The 10,794-nt window shown below is 35.6% G+C and overlaps 1 protein-coding gene across 1 annotated transcript in view; it reads left to right on the top strand.

Moving 5' to 3' along the window:
- CCDC171 (coiled-coil domain containing 171) overlaps positions 1-10,794 on the top strand; it is a 404,099-nt gene that overhangs the window by 104,147 nt on the left and 289,158 nt on the right. The window contains exon 10 of the mRNA XM_011930380.1: positions 3,563-3,701. Within this exon, the coding sequence (XP_011785770.1) occupies positions 3,563-3,701 (139 nt within the window). The remainder of the gene's footprint in view (positions 1-3,562; positions 3,702-10,794) is intronic.

Genomic DNA, 10,794 nt, shown 5'->3' with positions numbered 1-10,794 from the left:
AAAGGGAATGCTTCCAGTTTTTGCCCATTCAGTATGATATTGGCTGTGGGTTTGTCATAAATAGCTCTTACTATTTTGAGATATGTTCCATCCTTACCTAGTTCATTGAGAGTTTTTGGTGTGAAGGTGTGTTGAATTCTGTCGAAGGCCTTTTCTGCATCTATTGAAATAATCATGTGGTTTTTGTTGTTGGTTCTGTTTATGTGATGGATTACGTTTATTAATTTGTGTATGTTGAACCAGCCTTGCGTCCCAGGGATGAAGCCAGCTTGATCTTTGTGGATACACTTTTTGATGTGCTGCTGGATTTGGTTTGCCAGAATTGTATTGAGGCTTTTTGCATCTATGTTCATCAGGGATATTGGTCTAAAATTCTCTCCTTTTGTTGGGTCTCTGCCAGGCTTTGGCATCTGGATGATGCTGGCCTCATAAAATGAGTTAAGGAGGATTCCCTCTTTTTCTATTGATTTGAATAGTTTCAGATGGAATGGTACCAGCTCCTGTTTGTACTTCTGGTAGAATTCGACTGTGAATCTGTCCAGTCCTGGGCTTTTTTTTTGGTTGATAGGCTATTAATTGTTGCCTTAATTTCAGAACCTGTTGTTGGTCTATTCAGAGATTCAACTTCTTCCTGGTTTAGTCTTGGGGAGGGTGTATGTGTCCAGGAATTTATCCATTTCTTCTAGATTTTCTAGTTCATTTCCATAGAGGTGTTTATAGGTGTTTATAATATTCTCTGATGGTAGTTTGTATTTCTGTGGGATCGGTGGTTATATCCCATTTATCATTTTTTATTGCATCTATTAGATTGTTCTCTCTTTTCTTCTTTATTAGTATTGCTAGCAGTCTATCTATTTTGTTGATCTTTTCAAAAAACCAGCTCCTGGATTCATTGATTTTTTTGAAGGATTTTTTTTTTTGTGTCTCTATCTCCTTCTGTTCTGCTCTGATCTTAGCTGTTTCTTGCCTTCTGCTGGCTTTTGAATTTGATTGCTCTTACTTCTCTAATTCTTTTAATTGTGATGTTAGGGTGTCAATTTTAGATCTTTCCTGCTTTCTCTTGTGGGTATTTAGTGCTATAAATTTCCCTCTACACACTTCCTTAAATGTGTCCCAGAGATTCTGGTACGTTGTGTCTTTGTTCTCATTGCTTTGAAATAATATCTTTATTTCTGACTTCATTTTGTTATTTACTGAGTAGTCATTCAGGAGCAGGTTGTCACTTTCCATGTAGTTGTGCGGTTTTGAGTGAGTTTCTTAATCCTGAGTTCTAATTTGATTGCACTGTGGTCTGAGACAGTTTGTTGTGATTTCTGTTCTTTAACATTTGCTGAGGAGTGTTTTATTTCCAATTATGTGGTCAATTTTAGAATAAGTGGGATGCGGTGTTGAGAAGAATGTATATTCTTTTGATTTGGGGTGGAGAGTTCTGTAGATGTCTATTAGGTCCACTTGGTCCAGAGCTGAGTTCAAGTCCTGGATATCCTTGTTAACCTTCTGTCTCATTGATCTGTCTAATGTTGACAGTGGGGTTTTAAAGTATCCCATTATTATTGTATGGGAGTCTAAGTCTCTTTGTAAGTCCCTGAGAACTTGATTTATGAATCTGGGTGCTCCTGTATTGGGTGCATATATATATAGGACAGTTAGTTCTTCTTGTTGAATTGATCCCTTTACCATTATGTAATGGTCTTATTTGTCTCTTCTGATCTTTGTTGGTTTAACGTCTGTTTTTTCAGAGACTAGGGTTGCGACTCCTGCTTTTTTTTTTTTTTTCCATTTGCTTGGTAGATCTTCCTCCATCCCTTTATTTTGAGCCTGTGTGTGTCTCTGCATGTGAGATGGGTCTCCTGAGTACAGCACACCAATGGGTCTTGACCCTTTATGCAATTTGCCAGTCTGTGTCTTTTACTTGGGGCATTTAGCCCATTTACATTTAAGGTTAATATTGTTATGTGTGAATTTGATCCTGTCATTATGATGTTAGCTGGTTATTTTGCCCGTTAATTGATGCAGGCTCGTCATAGCATTGATGGTCTTTACAATTTGGCATGTTTTTTTCAGTGGCTGGTACCAGTTGTTCCTTTCCATGTTTACTGTTTCCTTCAGGAGCTTTTGTAAGGCAGGCCTCGTGGTGACAGAATCTCTCAGCATTTGCTTGTCTGTAAAATATTTTATTTCTCCTTCACTTATGAAGTTTAGTTTGGTTGAATATGAAATTCTGGGTTGAAAATTCTTTTCTTTAAGAATGTTGAATATTGGCCCCCCACTCTCTTCTGGCTTGTAGGATTTCTGCCAAGAGATGTGCTATTAGTCTGATGGGCTTCCTTTTGTGGGTAACCTGACCTTTCTCTCTGGCTGCCCTTAACATTTTTTCCTTCATTTCAACCTTGGTGAATCTGAGAATTATGTGTCTTGGGGTTGCTCTTCTTGAGAAGTATCTTTGTGGTGTTCTCTCTATTTCCTGAATTTGAATGTTGGCCTGCCTTTCTAGTTTGGGGAAGTTCTCCTGGATAATATCCTGAGGAGTGTTTTCCAACTTGGTTCCATTCTCCCGTCACTTTCAGGTGCACCAATCAAATGCACGTTTGGTCTTTTCACATAGGCCCATATTTCTTGGAGGCCTTGTTCATTTCTCTCTCTCTCTCTATATATATCTAGATATATATATATATATATATGCACACACACAGCCATGTGTGTGTATATATTATGTGTGTATGTGTCATATATATATAAACGATGGGATCTCAATCTGTTACCTAGACTGAGTGCAGTGGCATAATCATAGCTCACTGCAACCTTGAACTCCTGGTCTCAAGCAGTCCTCCTGCCTCAGCCTCCTGAGAGTCTGGGACTACAGACACACACCACTGTGCCTGGCTGATATTTAAATTATTTTGTAGAAATGGAGTCTTCTTTTGTTGCCCAGGCTGATCTTAAACTCCTGGCTTGAAATGATCCTCCTGCCATGGACTGCCAAAGTGCTGGGATTATAGTTGTGAGCAGCTGCACCTGGCCTATCTGAGCAAAACTTAAATAGGAAGATGAATCCTTTGAAAAGAAATTCATATGTCTTCAAAGTGAATGTGAATTATTTTTGATTATTCTTCCTTTTGGATCTTCCATGCCACCACACTGGTTCTACTTGCATGGACATTCAGATGTGAGACATTTGTTCCATTTTTAATGTTGTATTTTAATTTTAAAATTGTTTGGTAGTGCTGTTTTCTCATTCTTGAGATAGTCTCTGAGCTAATTGAACTATGGTTTTGCTCATCAAAAATGGTGGTGCAACCAAATCAACACTAACCAAATCTATTTTGCTTATAGCCTTGGGCATACTACAAATACCTACTATCAAAGGGGAAGTAATATTGCTTTGAAGTTTTTAATTTAAGAATATGCAGTACTTTTTGTTTGAAAAAGGAAAGGCAGCCTTAAAAAGTCTTTTAGCATGAACACATGATATGTAGTACATCTGCCATATGTCTTAAAGGTGTGTAATATCAGTTGATATAAGCACGTTTGAAAAACCTGCTCTGACACTTTAACTTTTCAGATTAGAAAGAGAGTATTTCTCCAAAAACAAGAAACTAAATGAAGAGATCGAGGAACAGAAGAAAGTAATTATAGACCTCTCAAAGAGACTCCAGTATAATGAAAAAAGTTGCAGTGAGTTACAGGAAGAACTAGTAATGGTAAGAATAAAAAAGAAAACCCTATGGCAATCACTTTACTGGGTCATAGTTGATGTATAGCAGGGTTGTTTTTCCTTACCACATTCCATGAGATAATAGTATGAAAGTTATTTTAGTGACAAACAAAATTTCCAAAACTGGAAGTGCTGATTACATCAAAGATATACATAATGAAATCTCTCTGATTTGGTATAATTGGGGGAAACTAACTGAACTAGTAAAAACTCTGAATTATAGAATTTTCAAAAGTGTATTCAAATGTTTTCATTTTTTTATTGGACATAAAACAGTGTTACTTAGATTAAGGGTGATTGGGGTTTGTAATTAACACATCTGATGATTTCAAAGACTTCCTTTTGTAATTGTTTTGTACGTGATCACTCTCTCTCCATTCTCCAGTAATCTAGCTTTTACACTATAACCAAATTTATCTTTGTAAAATATTGGTCTGTTTTTGTCAACCTCTCTTTATTCAAAACTCATCAGCATGTCAGTGCCTCCCTGTTGTTTTTGAAATAACGGCCAGCTTCTTGTTGTGTAATCTCAGGAGCTTTTCCTTTTGTCTTCATGTTAACTTTTGTACCCTATTCTTTTGCCTTTGCCCTCTATCTGTCTTGCTTTAGCTTCATTATAGTGTTCCTTGTTTTCTAAACACACTTTTTTCCTTTCTTTTCTTTTTTTTTTTTAAGATGGGGTTTCATTCACTCTGTTGCCCAGGCTAGAGTGCAGTGGTGCAACCCTAGCTTACTGTAATCTCCAACTCCTGGGATCAAGCACTCCTCTTGCCTCAGCCCCCTGAGTAGCTGAGACTGCAGATGTGTGCCTCTGTGCCTGGCTGGTTTAAAAATTTTTTTACAGAGATGAGGTCTCACTGTGTTGGCCAGGCTGGCACCAAACAAGCGGCCTCAAGTGGTCCTCCTGTCTTGGCCTCCCAAAATGCTGGGATTAAGGTATGAACCACTGCACTTGATCTAAACACATCTTTTCATATATTCTTTTTTTTTTGAAACGGAGTCTCGCTCTGTCCCCCAGGCTGTAGTGCAGTGGCCGGATCTCAGCTCACTGCAAGCTCCGCCTCCCGGGTTCACACCATTCTCCTGCCTCAGCCTCCCAAGTAGCTGGGACTACAGGCGCCCGCCACCTCGCCCGGCTAGTTTTTTGTATTTTTTAGTAGAGACGGGGTTTCACCAGGTTAGCCAGGATGGTCTCGATCTCCTGACCTCGTGATCCACCCATCTTGGCCTCCCAAAGTGCTGGGATTACACTCTTGAGCCACCGCACCTGGCCCCTTCTTTTCATATATTCTTATTTTTATTCAAGTTTTTCATTTCTTTGACCTGCAGTGACTAAAATTCTCCTTTTTGTTTCCATTGACAGATTTCTATACATCCTGTGATGCCCAGCTCTGATATCTTGCAATCTGTGAAGCTTTCTGTGATTCTGTCTTCCCCGCTGTCATCCCCCTTAAGTTAAAATTCTGTGCCTCCTCAACAGTATTTCTTTAGTACTTAGTTCAGCATCTTTATCATAATACTCACCGAAATTTGGTGTGTATTATGTCTCCCAAGAGGATATGAATGCATTCAGGTTAGCTTACTTCATTTTACATACCTAGATTCCACTATAGTACTTGGCTCAATAAGCATTTGTTCGATGGATTTATTTGGTTGATGCAGAATCCTCTTCTCTGCAGTTTGCTGGGGACCCCACCAGGGAGGGTGTAAAGTTTATGGTAATACCGTATTACTTCTTTGTTTTGTTCTACACATATATACTTTCCTCAGAGGCTTGACTACTTCACTTTCAGTTATATTCCAAAAGTTTTAGTGATTTGGTTATTGAGGATGATGGTTATTATTCTCCTCAAAAAAGGTGGACCCTGGGTTATACTAGAATTTGGTCACCAAATCAGTGCTGCCCAGATCAAAAGCTAATAATGGGATATAGTTAAAACTCTTCAGTGTTTTGTCAGATGATCCGATATTATATACATTTTCCATTTATCTCAAGATCATTTGCTGTGTTCTTATTCAGGGAATTGATATCATTGCTTGTTCTAGAAATCAGTTTGCAGTTTGGTATTTTGAATGTGCTGTTTTAGAAAGTTAAGAGCCCTCTGTGTAGTCTCCTTTAGCATCTGTTCACTGTAATGTGTTATCTTAAATTTCATTGGCTGTTTTAACTCTTACCTCCTAGTTCAGGAGGTTGAATCAGTAGTGGAGAAAAATATGTCAGGGTCGTTGAGCTGAGTACTGCATTTGGTCTGCTTGCTTATTAGATATTGTACTGAATAGTTTGGAAAATAAGCCAGGGTTATAACTAAGAATGCAAGAGTTAAGACATATTCACCAACATAGGTTGCATGAATTTTCCTAATTCTGGTTTTCTAGCACTTTAGTGAGTAGATACAAAAATAAAATGAGACTAGTTTAACTCACCACAGAGCATATGCATATTTAGTGATTAAGAAATTTTACTTGGTACCAAGAGATTTTTCTTTTTCTAAAACTTTTACAGAGTGATATATGGTCTCAAATAATGCAAGTGACAGCTCACCAGCAACCTATGTTTGCCTGTTGGGACCCTCTGCACTCATTGTATTCATTGTATTAACCCATTAAACACTACTGTTTTGATAATGATGCTGAAAATTGTAGGCTGTTTCTTCAAAGCTTGATGGATTGCTAAAAGCAGTTGCAGATCAGTGAATAATGTAATAGCTCCTTGCCGAATGGGTTGTTTGAAAAACTTACTCAGGTTGCCAGACTAAGTGATGTACCGTTTATGTGGCTCAGACCGTTAATATGTTCCTCTTAATTTTTTCATCTCTCTTAAACTGATAGCTTTGCGTCTTATTTTCTTCCATCTTTCTCTTCTTTCTTCTTCCCTATTAGCTTTCTTTTAACTTTTCTGTTTTATGCTTATTAGAGCTGTTGTTCTCTATTTCTTTACCTGTCCATAATATGAAATTTAAGACCTGTTTAATGAAAATGTCTTTAAATAGTAAGTACAATGTTTTTCTTTTTATAAATTACTATTCTATCACTTTTCCTAAATATAGTTTTTCTTGTACATATTCCTTTATTGACTTTTCTCAGTAGATTAGTGGCCTTTGGGGGAAAGAAGGCTTGAGAAATTTATCTTGAAAGTTGTTTCTGCCAAATTAAAATTTTAAGCCCTGAGAAATGAAATTTTTCTAGTTCTGCATTCACAGTCTTGCTGTTATTTGTGCTTTGAATTCATAATTGTTGTTGACTGAAGAGAGAATGACTTATGAGGAAGATTTTCCCTTTCACTTTTAGAAATGAAATTGTTTTAATGACATGCCATGATTTTACATACCCTAGTGTGTCTTTTCCACAGTTATATTTCTTTTGAGCATAATAGTTTTAGTATTTTACAGACTATAGATGGGAAGCATAAATTACCGACAGGTAAGTTTTCTTCCCCTTTGAGGTACCAGCTTGCTTTCTAGTTTAGGTCAGGTTCATGGCCATTATTTAAGTCTTGGTCTTTATTTTCTCTGTTACATTGCAAAAGAAAGTTAAAGTCACTGTCCTCTGTAGGTTTACTTGTGAGATCAAGGTGTTATTAATAAGATACAAAGACTTGAGAAATTTTGAGACTTACAGATAACGTTGTATGTGTTAGTACAGCATAGCCTTATGCTGTATCCTGGGCTGGATAGAGCAGCAGAGCTGTTAGAGGCCTTAGAGATCATCTAGCCCAGGATACAGAAAGTCTTCAAAAACTACTTGGAAAGTGATAGCTCCCCTGTTTCGAGAGAGATATTATATAAATATAAAACATAATTTTGGAAAACTCTAAACTGAGTATGTTGTCTTTTGTGGGTTTTTAATAAATATAAACCTACCAACTTTAATTGTACTTTATTTATTTTTAAATGACCCAAAATAATTGTATTAATACATATCTGTAGGGTACACTGTGATGTTTTGATATATACAACATAAAGTGATCAGATCTGGGTAATTACTATATTATCTCAAACATTTATCATTTCTTTGTATTCTAATTATACTTTTATATTAATGAAATTACTTCTATTCAATGTATAGATTTAAAAGATATAACTAGTAAATTAATGGTATATAATTATTATTTTGAATGTCATAGAATTAGTAGGATTTCAACATAGGACATCCAAGGACTTAACAAATTTATTTTCATGTTTACGTGAAGATGTGAACACAGAATATGAAACTTGACAGAATTTCACTATAAAAATTTTTGATTGGAAATTGAGCTTTTAGTTTCAAAATCTGTGAATTTAATAATGATTTAATCAACTACTAAATAAAACTGAATTTCTAGTTTAAGGTGCTTAGTGATCATGCTTATTAAAGTCCATCTGAGTCTCAACAGATCCAGCTGGGTCTTTTAGACATTACTGTGAGTTTTTATATCTGCTTCTCTTGAAGCAGGGGAGCTTTCATTTTCAAATTGGTATTATTAGAACTTGCTCTGTGCTTTCTTCAATGAAATTTTCTTGACTCCGTCATTTCTTGAGATTTGTTTTTCTGCCACTCAGTAATATTTAGTTACAGCTCTAGGAGAGACTTTATATTGAAAAGGGAATTCTAGTTCTCATGAGGTTTTGCTCAAAGAATGTTTTATTCTCTAAAGAACTTGTGATTGAAAATGGTCAAGTGTATATTTTTTCCCAATACTTTTGGGGGCTTAACTGATTATATAATAATAATGATTGCCAGCATTAAATATGATTTTGGAAAGTGTTTTGATGGTTATGCTTTGTGGTGAAGGTAATATTTCTTGATAATATTTTTACTTCCAATGAACTATTAGGTTTGCTTTAGAAGAACATGTTTCTGATTTTGTAGGAGGTTTTCAAAACTAATGGGCTAATAAATATGCTATTCCAAATTTTTAATAAAAAATGATTGATTCTTGTTTTGCACCAAGAATAGAAGTAGTATTTATACATGGGCATTGTTTTTGCTAATATAAGTATCACTCTCCGTTTCTTTTAGTGGCCTTTAAGTTTTAATTCTAATAAATAATATTCATTGTGTATGTGTCTTTGTGTATTTAAATATTCCTTTTAGGAGGCTGACTTCCTAAATTTATGGTATAGGCATAAAACTTTTGCATTAAGCCTTTTGAAATTTATTTCTATGCAAATTAGTAAATTTTGAAAATCCAAATCTCATTTTTCACCTGGGAAAAAATAAAATGGTATTGTGTACGTATGTGTGTGAGAGAGACAGAGAGCAAGAGATCGCGAGAGAAATGTTTATATGTTAAGGCCCCTATTCAGATTGAAAGGTAGCATCTGCTGAAAAATAAACTTGATTGTTAAAGCTAAGTAAAGAAGGGTAACATTTGATTATGTGAGATAAGCAAGTGGGATCATGGAATACTGACATCCTTGGAAGCGGCATAGGTAAACAAGGTGGTAGGGAACTAAGAGACTAGCTGTCATTAATATGATCAAGGAAAAGCTGCTGATGGTGATGATAACAAAAACTATCCAGACCTCCTTAAGCCTATACAAATGTATTGTGCATATAATGGTAACTAGGTACAAGATATGATGAAAAGGTGAGCTGTAAGGGTAAAAGTATGTAATGAAGATTATAGGCTCTGATGCTTCCTTGTTTTCACTTAGAATTTCTTCATAATTGCTTAACATATATTTAAATAAAAAACGTAAAAGTTTTACTTGAGTTAAAAAATGTTCAGAAATTATAAGCATGATATATTAGTTGCAAAAGTTCAACCTGTGTCTAAAATGCTTATTTCATTAAAAAAAAACCCATTGACTAAAGCCTTTTTTTAACCTATTTGTTTTTTCTATTATTTAACCTTATTAAAATTGCCCTTCATTGTTTTTATTGTTATTTATGACTTGAGTCAACTTTTTCCATAGCAGATCAGTAAGACCCATTTACCAATTTTTAAATATAAATATTTATATATAGTTTTTATATGTTTCTTCAAAGGCTTGCAATAGAAATTTTTATTTACATGCCTTTCTATTTGTGATACTCATGTTGAGTGAGCAAAAAAGTGTGGGATGAGGTTTTGAAGGATCATAAAAAGAGAGGATGATTATGAAACAAATAAAAAAGAATGACATGTTAGATTAAGCCAGAAATGCATTCAATTCAGCAGTGTGAGAGGTATAGTGTCCCAAGGTGCAAATAAAGGTCGTTTGTTATTTCATTTTTCTTTCTGGTTAAAGGTACTTTTTAACCAACATTGACTCCTCTTTCATAATACATTAATATTTGTCAATCACAACATTTTCTGAACTTTCTTTGAATATTTTGGTATTTTTAGTCCCCTGTTTACACTGGTTGTAGATTCATCACGGCATCTAAAGTAGTCCTTGGGTCATGTTGGGTGGTGAGTAAATGCTCATCTAAACATCATCTGGTTAGCCAGCATAGCATTAGGGGACCTGTAATCCTAGGACAGCGCATTCCATATGTGAGTTTTGTCTGAGGCAAAGAAGTGAGTCCCTTTATCCTACAGTTCTTTTAAATTTCTGGGTATGTTTAGAATTATAGTGTTTGTTGAGTCAACAATTTATCATTAACCTAAACTTACTCTTTATGACAAAATATATTAATAAAAAAGTAGAAACAATATTTTATCTTCAATTAGTACTTTGTTTTCAGCTCAACAGTTTTGTTTATTTAGCTAATGGATTCTGTTTCCATTCTCAAATTCCTTGTATATTTAAAGGTTGTTAAGAGAACTAGCAGCTTTGGGAACAAAATTTGAATATAAGCATAGACCAGATGTGGTGGCTGACACTTATAATCCCAGGACTTTGAGAGTCTGAAATGGGAGGAAGATTGAGCCCAGGAGTTTGAGACCAGCCTGAGCAACAAACGTAGTGAGACTCCCATATCTACAAAAAAATTAAAAAATTAGCTGGACATGGTGGCGTGTGCCTGTACTTCTCAGCTACTTGGGAGGCTGAGATGGGAGGATCACTTGAGCCTGGGAGATTGAGGCTGCAGTGAGCCATGATTACGCCAGTGCACGCTAGCGTGGGGCACAAAGTGAGACCCTGTCTCAAAAAAAAAAAAAAAAAAAAAAA

Source organism: Colobus angolensis, unplaced genomic scaffold, assembly GCF_000951035.1.
Source record: "Colobus angolensis palliatus isolate OR3802 unplaced genomic scaffold, Cang.pa_1.0 Scaffold86, whole genome shotgun sequence".
Lineage (NCBI taxonomy): Eukaryota > Metazoa > Chordata > Mammalia > Primates > Cercopithecidae > Colobus > Colobus angolensis.
This window is presented reverse-complemented; position numbering and strand designations above follow the sequence as displayed.